This window comes from Myzus persicae, unplaced genomic scaffold (genome assembly GCF_001856785.1).
Source record: "Myzus persicae strain clone G006 unplaced genomic scaffold, MPER_G0061.0, whole genome shotgun sequence".
Classification (NCBI taxonomy): Eukaryota; Metazoa; Arthropoda; class Insecta; order Hemiptera; family Aphididae; genus Myzus; species Myzus persicae.
Window position 1 is genome coordinate 2322 of NW_019104228.1, and position 21271 is coordinate 23592.

Genomic DNA, 21271 nt, shown 5'->3' on the forward strand with positions numbered 1-21271 from the left:
TACTGATTCATCATGTTGTGATCCAGATTTATCTGCTTGATCCTTCTTTTTTCGACCCATAATGAATCAACACCTGACACCATGTTGTATTTAATATATTTTAAATAAACTATGACACTGTTATAATACTATTGTATGACATGAACATTACTTATACATTATACTACGTTGACACTCAACGACTTATAACTTATAACAAAATACTAACTGCTAAATATGATAACATGTAGTGGTGATATAATTATTATTATTATTATTACAGTGTTACCTTATCATAACACCTACCATACATATTTTAATATGGAAATAATGAGTTACGTACAACCGTATTATCGGTATGTGGTTGATAATTTAAATAACAATATGATCACCTCTTCATCAGAAGACCAATAAAAAGTCCGTGATTTTAAGTGAAATAATATTAGGTAGGTACAATATTATGTCAGCATAAGGGGATAAAACGAATGATATTATACAACCACCTACACCACAAGCTTTGCTTAATGAGGTATATTAAATAATAATACATTGTAGGTACATTTTTACAATTTTATTATTTTAACTAATAGGACGCCATATCTAGGTACATGCCTTGTCTCCATCTTACAAACTCACAACATAATGAATTGTACTTTCTAAATAATTCATTTGAGTCCGTTATGTTTAATCTTAAAGTAAATTGACCTATTATATAATTTAGAAGTAAGAATATTATCTAGTAGATGGCATAGAAGTTTTTTTATATTCCAATTTTAAAGTTAATTATTAGTGTTTTAAAATAGTAAATTGTTTGCACACATTAAAATGCTCATAACTTATTTTAAAATTGAAATAAAAAAAACCATATGTCATTGTCTTTAACATAACTTTTAAATTGTATAATAGGTCAAATTACTCTAAGTTTAAACATAACAAAGTTAATGAATTATTCAGAACATACAATTATTTGAGATGAGACAAACCCTGGCATCCTCTGAATAAAAAAAAACAATGAAGAGTACTTGCCATAATTATGCTATGTACCTATTCATCATATTGTATTTCAATATAAATATACCTTATATTTTATGAAATAACTAAATACAAAAAAAATATGTATAAATAGGTAGCACTCTGTTGTGAAGTAGCCAGTAGGTAGGTGTTTAGTGACTCGCTTCATACTGTGTAACTATTACTGTAACTGCATTACTAAATAGTAAAACAAATTAAGATAAAACAAAATATACTTAGTAATATATGTTAACAGACTCCGATCAAAATCGTTGTTCGTACATGTAATGATACCCAAAGGTTACCAACTTGTCCACTTTTATAATTATTAACTTTTCAATAATAATTATTATTATAATTATATAAATACTAAAATACCTACCTATATTATATTTAAAAATTTTAGGTATTCAATTCGTGACAAAAGAAATTTTTGTGCTTTTTAAGTTATGTACGTATAGTTTGTTAATATTATTAAAATAGATATTAAATTTATTGAAATGTATAGGTAATAATATTTGTGATTACTGATTAGTATTTACTGATAAATTATTACCAAGATATTTTTTAGTTAAGAGTAATGCGCTTATAAATTATAATCTCACTTTTAAATTACATATTGCATTGATCATTAAAGAGTAACTAGTACGCAACAAATAGAAGTTACCTACTTAGATTTTCATATTTTTACCTATTTGAAAACTTCTCCAAATTTGATTTTAAGATTGTTGAAAGAATCAGAATGCAGTAGCTCAACAGATGTTTAAGATTAAAATATGATTGCCCCATGCCTTGACTATGTTTGCATTTGTTTTTTATCCGGACTTTGATCGTTAAATCTTCATTCATTTTTTTTCAATGTATTATCATTTAAGAAACTTTCGTTTAATATTATCTTCGTATATATTAAACTAATTTGTTAAAAATAAACTGAATTTGCGCATCGTCTGTTTACCTGTGCCAAAATATCGTACATCATTTGCGCATCAGCGCTAATTATCGTTTGCGCATTGTCCGTTTTACTTTTACCTGCACAAAATTATTATACATCAAATGCGCATCAACATGCTGAACAATAGAATTGTATAAAAAATAGTTTTTTATTGAAAATGTAATGATTTTCATAAATCACATGTAATAAACAAACCCATATAATTAAAATAAATTGAATAAATCTTCGATGTTCATCAATTTTTATTGAGGCATAACAATTTTTTTATCTTAGTTATGTTATTGCTAACTATAATGATAATCCTACACAATATTATCTCAATATTCTCAGCTTATCGGCCCATTAAGTGCCATCGCTGCTATCACAAAATCTCTCCATTTCTCTCTACCATATGCGTCGTCAAACATATTTTAAAACAGAAATATCTGTACAATATTTGAAAGTTGATGAATGAATTTCAAGATCAAAGTTAGAAAACAACTAGCACTTTTGGGTGTACACCTTTTTTAAAATTCTATTGTTAAATAATATTGATGCGCAAATGATGTAAGACCTTTTAAACGGCTGATGCGCAAATGATATATAACCCAAAAATCGAACGATGCGCAAATGTCTTACAAAAAAGGTCTAAATTAACAATAGCGATGCGCAAATGACAACCGGCGTAAAAAACATATCTGAATAAATAGATAATAGTAAGAGCATCTGTACTACTGTAGGGGCCATATGCCCTTATGTAACAATTATAATATTATGATGAAATAAAAAAGATAAAATAAATATATACTCTACAATTTCTATATATTACATAACTTATAACTGGGGCTCGGATTAATGTTTTAAAAACTTTAAAAAAATGCATTTATGCTCTTATTTTGTAGGAATATGCCCTATAAAATAAAAAAAATTGATTAAAAAAGTCTTTTATTTGCATTATTTTTTTATATAGGTATTAATATAAAATTATATTATTTTTATATTTATTTTTTGAAATTATTTGAATATATTTTAATTTCAGTCTGAAAAATTAATATTAAAAATATTTGTATTAAATAAATTGTTTGACTAAACATAAATAAATACATACCAAAAGCATTCGAGTTACCTTGTACCACGAATGTTTTTTTCAGATTTTAAAATGTGAAAGATCGTCGATTATTAACCAGCACATTTTTAAACCTCGAAAAATTTCTCTCTGCGGAGACGGGAGCGTATTTAAAAAGAGATAAGTCACTGAGACCAAAATTGTCTTCTTTATTTTCCAAAATTCCATTAGTTCCGTCAATACATGCAGAGATTTTTATCAAGGTTTCATAGCCATTATTTTACTTTATAACAGCTCGAAATTTTTCTTGAATTGCTTTTCCGACGTTTCCTGGTATTTTGGAAATATTATATTCAACATTTTTCATCAAATCAATTGAATCGTAGAAAGATGTATTTTTTTTTCTTATAAAGTTATGCTTCTGGACAAAAAACGGCTCCGGTTTTGTACACCACAAATTCCATCCTACTTTATACAGACTTAAGACTGTCTGAAAAGAGGTGTCATGATTTTATATATTTTAAATTTAAAAATATGATACACATGAACTGTATATACAATACAACAACAGAATTACGAGGAGCGTAATAACGTCAACGGTATTGTGTATACTGTTTTGGAAGACAGGCGTGCATATGTCCAATAATTATTGTAGAGTTTACAATTGTGCATTTATACCTATTTGAACATTTTTTTTGGACGGCAGCCGTTTCGGAATTCATCTGTTCGTTAGACCTTTTTGGACGGGAGCCGTTTAGGAATAAGCGAACAATAGACGGGAGCCGTTTGGGATCAGACGGAATTTTCATCAAAACGTATCTTGATAAAAAAAAATGTGACATAGGCACCAAATTAAATATATGTTTATAATTTGTTATTATGGAATTTAACCCTTTGAGTGCCGAATTAATTGTACAAAAATAATTCGTTTTTGTTTTAGTGTTTCCTCAAATAGATGAAGATTACGACACTTATAAAAAACGTTTCTACAATAGTTGTAAGTTGCTTCTAATTGATTTTACTATTTATTTAAATACCCTTTAGAGGACGTCGTACCCGCATGTTATCTCCGTCTTACTGATGGATAATATACCAAAATGTATCGGGTGTCACCCGATTGCTGCCCAAACTAACCTTTTTACCTTTTCACCTATCTCAATTGCGGCCAGTACACATTAGGTAGAAAACTACCTATACAGTGGTTATCAAAACTAAATAAATATCCCGATTGCGTCCGATACGTATTTTGACATAAATATAATATAACTATTGTATTCACGATTCTCACAATCACCAATATTCGACGTGATAATTTCCAGTCCGTTAAAGATAAAAAAAATTAGATAAAATGTAAGTGGTGGAACATATAATAAATGTATTCATAATATAAATTTCGATTTCATAAGTTACTAGCAAATGAAATAGAAAAATGGTGTTGTACAAATAAAAATTGTAAAAGTTTTGTTAAAAGATTCAATAAAGACATTTTAATAATCTAAATTCATATATTTATGATAATAATCATAAACAAGACATTGTATTTGAGTTGCATAATATACAAATATGTCTAATACAAAATGCTTAATTGTATTAATTATAAGCTATTTTGTGAACCAATGTGTGTTTGGACGGGCCGCATTCGGGATACTTATATTTGGGATAAAATACGACTACCTGTATTCGGGCCACAATCAAGCAACTCCGAATGTATCTACGTCCAACACTTCCAATGCTGTGTTATTAGTTTAAAAATTACAGTGAATACTGGCCTATTATAAAATTTCAATATAAGAATACATTATCTGTGTTCTCTCGTTGTTTTTTTTACGATATTTTAATTTTTAATTGAGTTATGAGTACCTATGCAAAATATTAATAATTCATAATACCCGTATTTATAAGCAATAGTACCTAATAAATATAAAAAAAAATTTAATATACAAACGAGTTTATTATATAATACCAGCTAATTAAAAACGTGATTTATTAGTGATAAACAGTGACGATGAAACAAAGAAACAGCTATCATTATTCGTCCAGTATATGAGTAAGTATAATAATTAAATGCACATAATAATTGTACTACATACTAATTTCTTTCTTTTACTATAAACACTAAACAGTATATCTTATACATATATATATATCTAATTCTAGTATCCACAGTTTGAAACCAATATTAATTTACCATATTATACCAAAATGTATATAATTAGATATTACGATTAGTATGAATGAATACCTACTATACAATATTGAAATTAACTCTTAATTTTTCATTTTTTTTAGAATTTCATGCTTTTGATTATAAAACGTCCCAAGATACGGAGATTACTCCAGAAACGTCCGGAGATATGAACACTGCTATAATAACATCCGAAATCACGGACATTGCTGCAGAAACATCTGGAACCACGTCTGTCAAAATATATGGAGCTATGACCTTCGAAGAATTTAAAGTGTTCAAACTCAGTGAGCATATATTAATTGTTTAAGCACAATACCTACTTAAATCCATCATATGAACAATATATATGCCTTATTCTCGAACAGAATATTAAATACCTAAACCTAACGTATTCAGTTCGAATCGAGTTAGAGTTATAATAATTTTACTATCGAGGATTTCCATTTAGGGCGCGGTTGGGGGATGCGAATCTTTTTTTTTACTAAATTAGTATGCACTGTGATGACAAAAGGTAGATCTACATGGTAATTTGTAATGTGCATTCATAATAGGTTTATTGCGTAGATCATTACATATTCACTATTTATTTTAAAGTGATCTTACGATTGACCACAAATGATGACGGTCTATTATAAATTATAATCATTTTATACGCCCGGTCTGCACGAGGCTAGTATTTCCAGCGGTTATACCGGACATACTCAGCTACACCTATAGCGTCATGTAAGCCGTCCTACCTTGTGCCAAGCCAGAGTAGTCACCGGAAATGCTATCTGGCTATTCTAACTTGAAGTCCTATAGCCTCATGTAAACTGGGTGATTCTATATCTATTTTATTATTATATTATTGCCCATGATTCTGTAGCGCGGGCCACGGATAATCGGTTATAGATATAACTCAACCGTGATTTTAAGTTTTCAGCATACCTAGCTCCTTTTATATTAGTAGGTACCTACTTAGTTACATACACTACTAAATACTAGGTTGAGTTAGGTTAGTTAGGAAGCCTGTGTTAATGTGTTTTCAAGTTTCATTTGGTTTTATCATGGGTGATGTCACAGAATCTGTACAGTTAGTATAGTGCAGTTACGGTTTTGTAACTGAATATACTTATTGTGGACATATTCTGACTTCTTGTTTATTTTTTATATAAATAGATATTTGAGTTTTAAATTCTATAACATTTGATATTGGGGTTTGCGGATTACAATCATGTTATCGCCATTTTTGTGGTACAATAGTGCATTATTATTAAAATGTATTTTAAAAGTTACTTTCAAATTGTTTCGATATTTTTTAATAGCTCCAATCTCCATACACCATGGTGCATATAAAGTCAATTGTGGAGCAAATTACGATTGCCCTCAAAATATTCTTCTTCTAAATAATACATATTTAATCAAAATATACTTTAATTTAAATTTATTTAGGTTTACCAATACCAAATGAACGCCGTGATGATTATATAATCAGAATAAATAAACTTGGTTGGTAAACTATATTTAATATTATTATTATGGTTTCATTATTTAATAATTCAATTAAACATTGAGAAGGTATTTAAATGTATAATCGATATTATATTGTATTATTGTATTTTGTACTTTATTTACTATTTATTTATACTTATTTTATTTACTATTTATATTTGAATTTGTAGGTAATACTTTAATCACAATTACTAATCCTTTGTTTTTAACAATGGGTGCTTTTTTTCAATCCATAGCTTAATGATGTAGTGTTCCTCCATTCTTATCCATAGTAGCTTCCTTCAATTCTTTATAAGATCATTTTTACTTCATATAAAACTTCATTGATCTTCCTGTTCATGAACTCGTAGTTTTCTTTCGATTTTTCCTTCAATAATATATGTACCCATAACCCATGTATTACTCATTACAAGATGTTCTCTGAACTTCTTTCTTCTCTCCATGATTGTCATCCAGGTTGACTAATTTTCTCCTAACCTATAATATACTGCTTCGTATGACACGCGATTAATCCAGAGATTTTTAACACTCTTCTCCAACACAAAGTTTTAAACCATAAAATATATGCATATATATCATCCATAATAATGCCCCTTACAGTAGGTACTACATTCCATATACTAGTGTTTTTATTGGTGAACTGCTGATGTATGTGTGTATCGTGTTTGTGGTGAATAATTATCTCTTTCTTAAGAGAGCTATTAATAGCCGTGTTACTTTACAAATCGCTTGTAATTTTATTTCCAACATATTATGTAGTACATAAAGCTGTCTACATTATCTAATTTGTTATTATTGAATACGAGTACCTATTGTCAATTTATATAATTGACTGCAATAAGAATGATATGAAAGAAACATATTATGAAAAGTGTTAAAATAAATAATCATGGCAATTGGCAATTTTGACTTAGATAAAATACCATTTTTTTAATCAAATTTAACTAATCATCCAATTAAATATGTCATAATTAATAGCGTCTTTAGCAAAACGTGATGGCATCAAGGAACATGTTGAACCTGAAATATTACCTGAAGAGCTTTATCAAAATTTATTTGACTGTAAGTTATTATATTAATAAGTAAAATATATAATATTACCCATTTAATTATTTCTTACAACTCGTAATATTGATTTATTGCCAATATAATTTATCAGTACTTACTACTTAACTGAGTTTTATTCATGAGTCTGCAGAATCCTTTTTTATCATTATTTATTAGATATTTAAAAATAGTGACTGAATTTTTATTTTACATTTAACTAAACATTTTAGCGTATCCGAAAGAAACCAATCGTAATTATGATGATTATCTTGAAAATATGGAATGTAAGAATAGTAAGTATAATTTATATTGTATTTAGAATAATACATTTTAACTCAAAAATTCTAACATACTAGTTTTTCTTGTTTATATAAGTAGCGGAATATAAATCTTATTTCAGAAAAATATTTTTTTAATCATTAACACAAAAATATGTAATATTTTAAGATAAACTTAACTTTAAAACTTACCAATGAGTAACAAGGAAATTTACAATTTAATATGTAGATATACTTAAATAGAGCTTTTTATAGGTAATCTGTTGTATTTAAATGTTTTATTATAAAATAAACATAATAAAATATTTTCAAAGTTGCCGGTGTAATTAATTATTCAAAATCGCATTATAATGATCTACGGAGGAGATTTTAAATTTATAAATCTTATAATTGTATGAACCATATACGTTGTGAATAATCTGTGGTATAATAAAAAATTTATATTTTGTTTTATAGGCATACCGGTGTCAAGAGACACATTCGATAAATTACTCAAAGGTAAATCATTGTCACTAAATTAAGTACAAATGTACAATACATTGGTTTATATATTCCATATTATGTATTCATGTCATCTATCATAGGATAAAATAGAATGGTATATAAAGGGTAATCCAACAAGTATGCTCGCCCCCTTTTTTTCTTTAATAATAAAGTTTTTCAAAATCCGATTTTTGGAATCTTTAAATATATTCAAAGACCATATATTCATATTCTTGAGATTTTTTGTGCCACTTAAGGAGTGTTCTGTGGCGATACGAACCTTTGTTTTTCAAATGAGAACCCCACTTTTTTTCTTTAAATTATTTAGAGGATAATTTTTTTGAGAATTTTGATGTATCGAAATCAAAATTCGAACCAGTGGTTTTCTAGTTATTGTTAATTAGTTAAACATTGTTACTTTTATGAACTAATCCAAAAGGTGATGAGCGATGACAGACACCAAATAAACACATATTATCGCTCCTCTCAGAATTTATAACACATATGGAGTAAATAAATAATTTTTTAGTTTCAAATTCGATGGATTATAATCCTTACACGTTTGATTACTCATGTAAGTATTTATATTTTACTTATAATGTTTTTTTTTGCATTTACTATAAAATTATACAACACATTTTTTCTATATGAACCTCATTCTGCGGGCTTATTGCGCTTTTATAACTATTAACTATTGTGATTATGGATAATCGGCAAGGTTAGTCCAAATATTATGAATCACAAATAACATGAAAAATATATTTTTTTTATACCAATTTTTAGTATGTCGAAAAAAATCAATTTCTATAATTATCTGCAATAATTTATGTCGAACTATAAAATATTATTATGCTATTAAAGTTTCTTATATTTAAATAGGTACTATGGAGCAATTTTGACAAAAAACATAACTAATATATTAAGTACCTATCGCGAATCACGATTGCATTAATAGTTATTACTTATTAGTTATTAATAGTTAATTCGTGAGATAGGTGCGAATAAAAGCCTTGATAATTTTCATTAGACTAATGAGCATTATTTGATGTATTTAATCGAATTGTCTCCTAATTCGCGATTAAAGATGCATAATAAAATCTGCTTAGTGAAATCATATTTTCGGCGATGTAGTATTCAAATTAACTGTATTAATACATATTGTATTTTCGGACTGAGTACAGTTTTTTTGGTTTTGATCGATTTAGTGTCTTAGTTAATATATGGGAATATATATAGTTAATATATTAGTTATTATATGCTGCGCCTCTAGCAACTTAATTATGCATAATACGTTATGTAAATATGTAATATATAATAATTAGTAATTACGTTAAGTATTAAAGCAAGCATATTAATTTAAGTACCTATATTAACAACCTAGTTGAAATACATTTTTTTTTTTGATCATATGATTAAATTTTACTTGCTTGAATTTTTTTTTGCGCTATAGCAGTTACATTATAACTCATCTTAACAAATAAAACTGTTTGAAATAATCATATTATGATTTCGAATTCTGTAAGCCTACCGCAACCGCAAACGAGCCATAAACGAACGTCGAGAACTCGAGCAGCTTATGATCGGTGCCTACTAAAATAATACTCACAAAAACATAATAGGTACCTATATACAGGTTAGGTTAACCTAACCAGAGATCAGCCACTAGGCTGAGTGTCGCTTCTATATTGTTCTATGCTATAACGCATTATTATTTGGTTCATTTTTTTTTTTTTTTTTGGTTAAAAGTATCAATCTTCATAAATGAATCATAATAACTTCCCTATTTATCCCATCAAATTTCTGAAAAAATATTTGAATTTGTCATAAAATTTACTTGAAAACGACTTTCTTACATTATTTAATTAATTTTTTCACTTCAATATTATTTACATTTTAAAATTCTAAGTACTCAAAATTTAAAAATCTAATTATGAAGAGTTAATGCATTCAATTTCAAAACAATAGAAAAGTTGTTTCCAAGAAAGCTTCATGATAAATTCAAATATGTTGTAAGCAGCTTTATCTAATGACTAGAATAGACGATTACAGTCGGTATAAGATAGGTTTATTTTGGTAGAAAACAGATATGGGATCGAATGCGCATTATTAATCATTGTATAATCATACATTTGGAATTTGGTACCATTGTACCATTATACCAATTAAACTAATATTGCAGAGGTAATGTAAGACAATAATATTGACGTTTATAGATATATAAAAATTTTTTTTCAGCATTCTACAAAATAATAGTTACTTCAAAAGATCAGCTATCATATCCATCATGGCCGTGGTACGTCGATAGCGGAAAACAAAATTAAAAAGAAAATGCACCTAAGAGTAGTACAAGTTTAGTATTACTTCAACATATAAATGTACCTATTAATAATTAATATTTATGCAATCTATTTTCGTATAGTAAATTAATATTTATAATAATATAATACACCTCGTATAGTTAATTAATATTTATAAATATATTAATATTAAATACTATTTATAATATGGTGTAGTTTAATTAATTAAAATGAATTTCAATAAACACGGAAAAAGAAATAAAAATTGAAAATAATTTTTATAATTCAGTATTGATAAATAAAAACTGTTACACTATTGCACGTTGTCGGAGGCAGTGATGTACCAAAAAACATTAAGTATTTGAATAATCGCAGGATAATATAGGCAATGCGCCAATAAACTAATAAATTACATTTCTTTACTCTGTGTTTCAATCAATTCAAATATTAATCAATCCAATACTGATGTTTGCCAACTATCAGATACCTGAGTATACCTCTATAATATTTCCTATTTAATAGTGTTGACTTATAACTTATAACTAACTTCTAAGCTTGATTTTTTTTCGAAATCATTTATGTTGTATATTTTATGACAAACTTGAGAGGAGTGTGAGAGGAGTCAGGAGTACTCTCTTCGTGGAGAGGAAATCTGCATAATAACTAAGTACGTTTAAAAGAATCAGTTTCATAATTTGATCAATTTTTTTTCTATATACCTAATGCGTGGAATTTTAATTTCTGTACCAATATTTTCTGTTACACCATTTATTAGGAGTTACTATAAAAATGATCATTATTATATATAGCCAATAAATCTTGAATATAATTTTGGACGTTTTATACATTGGAAAAATTGAAATTGTTATAATATATTTAAACAAAATAATATATAAACAGATGTCGTTTTTGTAATCGTAGCTAACTTCCATCAACTATCGGAATACTTCAATAATCTGACAACTAATCAATTTCCCCCCGCCCAGTATGGGCACCAGCCTCTTCGGCCAAAATTAACCAAATCTAAATTCTCCACTCTCCAGACTACATTTTTGAGAATATGACTAAAGCCTCGTGGCTCTGCCGGAATAGGCAAATTCAGAAAGACACAGGAATACCTCTCCTCCAAGACTGGATAAAAACCCAGTTTATAAAATAAATATCCTCACCAATTTCAAAACCTCTGACGGAACGTGATTCCACAACCTGAGAACCAAAACAAAATAATAGCTGATTTTTAAAACCATGATTACCACATCTATTTAAATCCCCAATCTACTACAGTCAGATACTAGCACAGACAACGATCAAATTTTAACCAGTAGGTAATACAAAACCCTGATAATAAAAATCATGATATAGCTACCATACAACCATTAATAATCATTATTACCTATAGGGCTGGATGTTGAAGCTCTAATAAACATATTTATGAAATGAAAAATGAAAAAATGTCGTAAAAAATTGTACATTATATTAATGACCTAAATACTTAAAAAATGCTCATAAAACTATACAAATTAATGCACTTATATTTACAATTTAAAAAGCGGTTTTATCTAGAAAACAAATTAAAATTTTGTTTTAAGTATTTTTATTTTTTCGCGATAGGTAGATATAATTGAATCATTCGAATGGTGGAAAATATAAAAATGAAAAATAATCAACTCTTCATTTTTCTCTTAAATATTTAAAAAAAAAAGTAATTAATACCCTAAAACTTAAAAAACGATTTCCAATTCAGAGATAGGAATGCAAACTCTTTTGATTTTTAATTTTTAGAAATGTATTAACTCTATGTACCTATGTATTTTATTACAATATGATAAAACCATAATTGTACTTAAAGGAAATTATTAATTGCAAATTAATTTATTAAGAATAGATATTCGATTATAATTCATAGTAGAATATAGTAGGTTGAATATAAGAGCCAAGAGGCATTGAGTCATTTTGCTAGTAACGAATAATGTACTTCGTAAAAAACAATTTTCATAACAATCAAGCGGTACACCAATTTATCTGACAACGACTGTACCTAGATATAATACACTTTTAGTCTAGTCACGAGTCTTCATGAACTTACCACACAAAACTCATGTGGGTATCCAATATCAATCGACCACATGGTCTATCTTGTTATGTGATAATGATATTTATTATTGAGGCAAAAATATTTGTTGCGAACAACAATGGTGCCGTTAAGTAACAAGTAATATTATGTATTCAAGTTCTACAATAACTAGAGAAAAAAATTTGTGACTGGCTTTCAGGTTTAAGTCTTTAACATACATGACTTTAACAATCACCATTTTTGAATATAAAATATATATAAAGATTTAAAAGGTAATTAAAAAAATGTATTAATTTAGAAATGCTAGGAATTCAAGGGGCAATGTTTCAAAATATGGTTGATTAATTGAAACTTATATAAATCCTATACTTTATTTAACTTGTAATTCATACTATACATAATATTAAATGAAAATTTTGGAATGAACAAATATGTCTGTATGTAATATAAAAAAAAACACAATTGAAATAAATACTGTCCACTGAGCATTGTCTGTTTTATGAGTTTTTTTTTTTGTGTGATTATTATTATTTGAAAGAAATACAAGCGCTTATTTATTTGATTATACTATATCTTTTCTACATGAATTGCAGCATTATAATTTTTCAATTTTTTTCAACATTTGACCTAAGAAAAAAAAATGTTCAAAAGCTATTCTGATATTTAATAGAAAATAAAGAAAGGATTTACAACCTCAGAATCATTTTTATGTTTTGATCTTGTGTCTCTAATCTAAAACAAAAACAATTTCAATGGATAACTGAACTATTTTGAATTAAAATATAAAAGTTGTTCATATACAATTTAACATCAATACGGAACAGCAATTTTCAAAATCTCTATCAAACAATTTTTGCAAAATATTTATTACATTTAAACAGAATATAGATTATTATCAATAGTATGTTTCATAGCACATATATTTAATTTGACATTATGTGTAAATTAAAAAATTTGAGAAAAATTTGGAATAATATTCTAAAGAAATTAAAAGCCTTTGATTTATACAGGCATTTCCATTGTTCCACTCAGAAACTAAAAATGACCTTAAGTTTGCTATTTTTATACTTACATTGATAAATATTCTTTGTTGTTTTCTGAACCAAATGAACCAATCATTGACTTATTTTTAGTAGAAGCTAAATAAACATTTTTTAATACTATCAATCAATTTATAATTTACTGCATAAATACTGACCTTTGTTAGGTTTATGATTTTTTTTGTGTTTGCTAACATCTGAAAGCAATACAAAACTATCATTTAATTTACTGCAATGTCTCTTCTCGGTATGAATCGCAACATTATTATTTTCCAAATTGCTTATTTTTTTGACCTGAGAAAAAATAATGTTCAACAAATTATTTTTATGTTTTAATAAATAAAAAATGAAGTAAAGAATTATAACCTTATATTTATTTATTTTTTTAACATTTTTTCCTCGAGTTCTTAATCTAAAAAAAATTGAAATACATTATTAAATTACTATAGAAGACATTATGGATAAGTTATGTCTAAACAAGTATTCAAGTTATATTATACTAATTACTAAAATTATTCATTTTTTTAAATGACAATAGAACATTTTGGCACAACTGATTTGAATATTTTTTAAATATAATACATAACAACGTTAATAGAGGGAGTATAATACTCCATAGCACAGATAAATTATTTGACATTCTATACACATTTTAAAGTTTGTGAAAATTATTTATTTCTATTAGCATTATAAAAAAGGTAAATTTTAGTAATTTTAATTGGTGTTTTAAAATGACCAATTCACATTGTCTCTAAAATCAACAAATTATGACAAAAAAATAGTAATTATACACCTAAACAAATTTGTAATTTGTAAACTTACATTGATGAATATTCTTTATCATTCTCTGAACTAATCGTTATATTACCGCTAGTAGAAGCTAAGTGAAAAAAATCATCATAACATAAAAATTGTATAATAAACATTTAAAATGGCTGGTAAAAATACTAACACTTGTGAGATTTATGATTTTTTTTGTGTTCACTAATATCTGAAAGCAATACAAAACACTCCTTTAATTGATTGCAATGTTTCTTCTGGGTACAAACCACAGCATTATCATTTATGTAATTTTTTATTTTTTTTGCCTAAGTAAAAAAAATATTCAACAGATTATTTCAATATTTTATAAAAACTATAAAAAAAGAGTTACAACCTTAACATTTCCTTTCTTCCTTTTCTTAATAATTTGTTCTTTGGTTTCCACCCTAAAGAAAAAGTATTAATAAATGCATAAGTTATTATACGTATATTATATTATTCAATGTTTGTCTAAAAACAATAACATTTATATTATGTTCATTAAATTTTCAAAATCTCAACAATACTATTTTTGCTATACTAGTATGAATATTTAAAAAATATGGTCGGATAGAACGAGAGTATATTCCATAGGAAAATGTATTAACTAAGCATTATATATAAATAAAAGTATTTGAGAAAATGTAAAATTTTTGATTGGGTTTCTTAAGTATTTCTAAGTTATTTATTAAATTTAGTCATTACTCAAATAATTTTGTAAGACAATTAGTTTCATCTTAAATCAAAAAATTAACCACGTTATACTTTCATATTACAAAAAAAAAATAGACAAATGAGAAGTATTTTTCTAATTATTTAACAATTATGGTTCAAGAAACAGCACACTTGGAAATAATATTTTAAAAGTATAATTTGAAAAATACCTCCAAAAAAATGTAATACTCAATGAACAATGAACTAATTGCAGTAATTTGAATGTGTTCCGGGAATTCTGAGATTTCTAATTCACATTTTCTCAAAAATTATATAATTACAAAAAAAAATAATAACTAAACAAACAAGTACCTATGTAACTTTAATACTTACATTGATGAATATTCATTGTTATTTCCTGAACTAATCTTTGTACTATTACTAGTAGAAGCTAAATATAAAAATGTTATCATAACATAAAAATTGTACTATTACATTTAGAATTTTTAGTAGTAATACTAACCCTTGAGAGGTATATGTATTTTTTCGTTTTTATTAAAATCTGAAAGTAACACAAAACACTCTTTTAATTGACTATAATGTCTTGCATCTGTAGGAACTGCAGCATCATCATGTCTCAAATTATTTATATTTTGGACCTAAGTAAAAAAATGTTTCTAAAAACTATTTGATAATTTTATAAAAACGGAATAAAATTTACAACCTTAGAATCTTTTTTATTTATTTCTTTAATCGTTTTTACTTGTGTGAATCTAAAAAAAAAATATAATACACAAATATAATATATATTGTATGGATAACTTATGTCTAACACAATGACGTATAATATATGTTCATTCAATTTTCAAAATCTCAGTAGAACAATTTTGCTCAACTGGTTTGAATATCTTTAAAATATATTAAGTTACAAATTTAAAGAGTATATTTCGTAGAAAATTTAATTAACTTAGCATTATAATAAACTAAAATATTTGAGGAAATGAATCAATTTAGCTAAGCATTCTAGAAAAGAGGAATTTCAGTAATTTATATAGGTGTTTACAAATTTATATTTAACATTGTCTTAGCCAAAGACTATACCTTCCTTCCTCATGTAATCATATAATTTAAAATATTTTTTTTCTTTTAAACAAATTAAATTTACTTATTGTGCTTTTTTAAGTATTGATTGTAAATATCACTTCATGTTAAATAATGACAAAAAAATAGTAATTAAATAATTTTGTAATTTGTGTACTTACATTGATGAATATTCATTATTTTCTGAACCAATCTTTGCACTTTTGTTAGTAGAAGCTAAATATAAAAATGTTATTATAACATATAAATTGTATTATAACATTTAGAATTCTTAGTAAAAATACTAACCTTTGTGAGATATATGTATTTTTTGGTGTTCATTAATATCTGAAAGTAATACAAAACACTCTTTAAATTGATTATGTCTTGCGTCAATAAGAAGCGCAGTATCATCATTTTTCAAACTGTTTATATGATGAACCTGTGTTTGGGTTATAAAAACAATTTAAAATTAGTATTTCAATATTTTATATTATGTAGAAACTGAAGGAAAACATTACAACCTTAGAATCTTTTTTCTTTTTTTTTTTAATCTTTTTTCTTTGTGTTTTTAATCTACAAAAAAAAATTTATAATACATAAATTAATTTTTATGCATTATATAAGTTGTTCATCCATATGATACAATATAACATTTTTGAGGCAAAACTATTTTAAAGTGTCTTAATAACACTATTTTTGCTCAACTGGTTTAAATATTTTTTAAATATAATAACTATTAACTCATAAGTGACAAAGTTAGTCAGTATATTATTATAGGAAAGATAATTAATTTTAAATTTTGTATGAATTAAATATTTGAGAAAATTAACCAATTATGATTAGCATTCTAAAAAGGGGTTACATTTCAGTGATTTATATAGACATATGGGTGCACTAAGATCTTAATCTAACAATAATATTTTAGATTCTTTATTAAGATTTATATTAATGTATAAGTATAAACAAGACTTTAGTAAACTATTATAAATTTAACAAGAATATTTATGATATGCTATGTACCAACCATGTAAAAATCTGAAGGAAAACCAACTCATAACATTTTTATCAATAGATTCGGCAAGATCTGTAGTATCATAGGCTAATTTTTACTTTTAAGTTTTCAGCACATTAATGTTGAATATGGTGGACTCACTAAAAACTATCATTTTTTTTTTATATATTCTCGTCATTAAGTTTGATAGTAGGTCAATTCAATTTAGTATTAAAGTTAACAACATATGGTTGGTTCTGGTGAACCCAAATTTGCTATGTATCTTGTGGGTTGGTTGGAAAGAAACAATCAAGGTCCTCCTTAACTACAATTCATGGGAGAGTCAATTTGCCACTCAAAACATTTTTTTCTCGATGAACTCAAAAGCCATTAGAAATATATTAGGTATATTATATTAGTGGTTTATAATACCTAAACACTTAATTAAAATACATATTACTAATATTTTTTAAATTGCTCAGGTAAAGATAAAAATACTAACCATACTTTTATGATGCATTTACCCATTTTCTAAGTTTTCTGATGCCAATAAATAGTTTAAAGAATCAAAATATTTTTAAAATTGTAAGGTGTATAGAAAATGAAAATATTAACATTCAGTGAAAATGTCATTTGTCTGCAGTTATTTTTCTGTACACAAGAACTCAAGATTTTATTAAGAAGTTACACATGCATATTTATTTAGTTGCCATACCCTGTCAGAACAGCCCTGCAGAAAACAAACAGACAATAGTGCACTGAGAGTGTATTAATATTCATTAAAGTAACTGTTAATCCTTTGATACTTATTAGATTAAAGCCCATAATATATAAGCCTTAAATTAGATGAAAAGGTTTTTTTAAAAATTTAGGATTATTGCGCCTATGGTCTTGGGGGTAAAAATTCAAATGTAAAAGAAAAGATTAAATGATTTCACACTGTTTCATCTAGAGCAAAATATTAACCTAACACATTGAAAATGATAAGAAGATACATCATAATAAAATATTATATTCTATACATTTATTTAATACTAGTTTATTTTAAAAGCTATAAAAGATATCATATAGGTATGAAATATACAATAAACATTAAACCAAATTATTTTTAGTTATTAAAATAAGACATTTTCAGATTCAAATGGTTAATCAAGCAGAACACATTTCTAACTAAACTATGAAACTCAAATTTAATAAATTAAAATACATTACATATAATTTAAAAACCATAAACATTCATAAAACAAGAACATTAACTATTAACCGGGCAATTAACTCAAATAACATTCATAGATAGGTACTTACAATTTTTTATCATTTTCTGAAGAGTTAACATAAGAAGTAGCAGCTGATGATTTATCTAAAAATTATAATAAATATATAGATCAAATCAAAACATATTAGGCATAGCAAAAAAATTAACCTTTGTTTGATTTGGTGACCTTTATTTTATCTTCAGCCATAATTGTTTCATACTTATCACAGGATGAAGTATAAAGTTTCTTCTTAGGTGATATTTTAGTTAGCTGTTTTGACATCTAAAATGTATAATGTAAAAGATAATCAGACACTTTAATACATTTTAAATTGATAGTAAATTCTAAACTCATTCCATTTTAGTTCATAGACTGCTGACAGTAGCGCAAACTACCTGTGTTCATTTGATTTATAAATGAATACTTATTTATTTTAATTTTGTAAAACAAACCTTTTTCTTCGTCATTTTTTTAATTTTCGATCTATAGAATAAAACATTTATTAGTTATAATGTACACATAATACAATATGTTGAGTAAAATTATACTATAATATTATACAAGGATACTTTATTTTTAAAAAAAATTCTATATTTATGTCCTTACAATTATAAGTTGTTCAATGATTTAGAACAATAACATTGTAAAGTAATGCCTAGTCATACATTTAAGTGTCTAAAATTGAATCTATGGGACATACCTTACAATTTTAAATTGGTTTCATACTTATTTTCTACTGATTATTTCTTTATTATTTTTTGGAATTTTCTAAAATAATGGAAGTAGAAATAAAAACCTACAACTAAGAATTAAATTTTAAAAAAATGTTAATATTATTCAGATATTTTAGATTAAAATTCTTGATAATAGTAACAGTAATAATAATAATAGGTAATAAAATATTCAACTCCAGACTGTGTATAATTTAAGGTTTCTTATGTCACTACTCACTAAACAATATTTTCTACAACTCATTAAATTCAAAAATAACTCATTGAATATTTATTTTTTCTACCACGCCAGAGTAGTTGACTAGTTGAGGAACAATGCATTCACATAATATTAAATGTATGTACCTACATACAACTTTGGTCCTGAATTCTATCCAATGATACAAGTTTAACTTATTGGAAAACTCTGATACTCGAGTACCAACAAGAGTTAAACAATGTTATCATAATATATTATGTAGAACAATTAGACAATAATATACACTTCTACAAACTTTACTATAAAAAAAAAATACTTTAGTATAGGAAATCTGTGAGTACAGAATTCTGTAATCCATACTATGAATCGTACTGCTTAAATACATATAATCAAATCTAGCTTACCTAGTATCCATCAACGATCGTGTATTGATCAATTTTTGTCGCTAAATTACGGTAATTATATTATGTTATAAACGTTGAATTACAAAAAAATATATATACTGTTGAGTTTACAAATTTTCTACTTGACAGAATAATTATTATTTTAAGCAAATTAGCATCTAATTGCTAATGAAAACATTAAACACTACGGTCTACGATAAATCTATAATATAAATTATATCCGTGGTTCAAGCTCGGCCACAGACACGATAAGATATACTTACAGATTACGCAGAACTCTAATTATTTATAATCGTGGTTACGTATTAACAGTAAACAGACCAGAGAGTAATAATAAAACAACCAAAGTGGGATTCAATCAGAACAGAAAAAGACCAAAGTTAATTTTAGATTACAAACCTCGGTCACAGTCTACAGTCGACCACAACTGGCAATAATTGATTAATACCAATATTACAATATTGACGATGATGAAACAAAATACAAAAAATCATTTTGGCGCAAACCGCCTGCTCATAAAATAATATATTATTGTCTATTATTGTATTATGCTATTATTATCGATGTAACACACGGGGACGGGGCTGTGGGTAGGTCTATAAAAATTTAACAGCGAGATTTGCATGATGTATTCACTATTCAGTATTACGGTAACCTTAACAGCTTAGATCTGATACGATTAATTACCAATGAGTTACTACATCAGTTGGTCAATTACCAGCTATAGTTTTAATAATAAATCGTGACACACTATCTACGTATACATAATTCGGTCTCGGAAACATTGTGGGGAAGATTTGGAGAAATTACCCCAAGGCACTGAAACTCAAAAAAAAAACAGTCATCATTCTAGATCATTTTTAGAACCAAAACATGATACCTATTATTAATATTATTATATATACCAACTTCATGATTTTCAATTCAAAAATTAATCAACGCATAAGCGAAATAGGTGCATGTCAAATAAAAAATAATAATAACCATCAATGCCATATAACATGCATTACATGTAATAAGCCTTACACATTAAAATTTTTAACAACTTATTGTATATTTAGTAAAAAAAAAATGTATGGCAATGGTTTATTAAATTTTATTCGTCAATATTGATAGCAAAACTACAATAAATAGTTTGTAATAGGTATCAAAGGATTCAGATGTTTACAGTTTATATAAAAAATTAAAAATCTGGTTACCTTTGTACTCAAACATTTACCTAACTAAACTGATTCCCCTCACTTTCTCAGATAAAAAGATTAATGGT

At 26.1% G+C, this 21271-nt stretch overlaps 2 protein-coding genes across 5 annotated transcripts; one reads left to right on the forward strand and one right to left on the reverse strand.

Annotated features, from left to right (window-relative positions):
* The first annotated feature begins 1328 nt into the window (after window positions 1-1328).
* Window positions 1329-10922, forward strand: LOC111040237. The gene is made up of 10 exons (XM_022324060.1): window positions 1329-1441; window positions 3928-3984; window positions 4978-5034; window positions 5277-5459; window positions 6607-6663; window positions 7645-7728; window positions 7944-8006; window positions 8448-8489; window positions 9004-9048; window positions 10710-10922. Exons 3-10 carry the CDS (start codon window positions 5031-5033, stop codon window positions 10793-10795), a joined length of 564 nt encoding a protein of 187 aa, XP_022179752.1. The 5' UTR covers window positions 1329-1441; window positions 3928-3984; window positions 4978-5030; the 3' UTR covers window positions 10796-10922.
* A 1439-nt stretch (window positions 10923-12361) lies between these two features.
* LOC111040235 (putative zinc finger protein 840) lies at window positions 12362-20382 on the reverse strand. 4 transcript variants are annotated; one of them, XM_022324056.1, is made up of 18 exons: window positions 20005-20381; window positions 19123-19153; window positions 18838-18952; window positions 18720-18774; window positions 16945-16996; window positions 16730-16862; window positions 16603-16657; window positions 16065-16113; window positions 15864-15999; window positions 15734-15791; window positions 15042-15093; window positions 14838-14973; window positions 14708-14765; window positions 14252-14297; window positions 14044-14179; window positions 13918-13984; window positions 13539-13577; window positions 12364-13472 (listed from the first exon to the last, which is right to left on the reverse strand). In XM_022324056.1, exons 1-18 carry the CDS (start codon window positions 20013-20015, stop codon window positions 13451-13453), a joined length of 1251 nt encoding a protein of 416 aa, XP_022179748.1. In that variant the 5' UTR covers window positions 20016-20381; the 3' UTR covers window positions 12364-13450. The 4 variants fall into 4 exon arrangements, with proteins under 4 accessions (XP_022179751.1, XP_022179749.1, XP_022179750.1 ...); XM_022324057.1 differs by lacking the exon at window positions 19123-19153 and having other exon boundaries at window positions 12363-13472; window positions 20005-20382; XM_022324058.1 differs by lacking the exons at window positions 19123-19153; window positions 20005-20381 and adding an exon at window positions 19021-19122 and having other exon boundaries at window positions 12363-13472.
* Window positions 20383-21271: the final 889 nt, after the last annotated feature.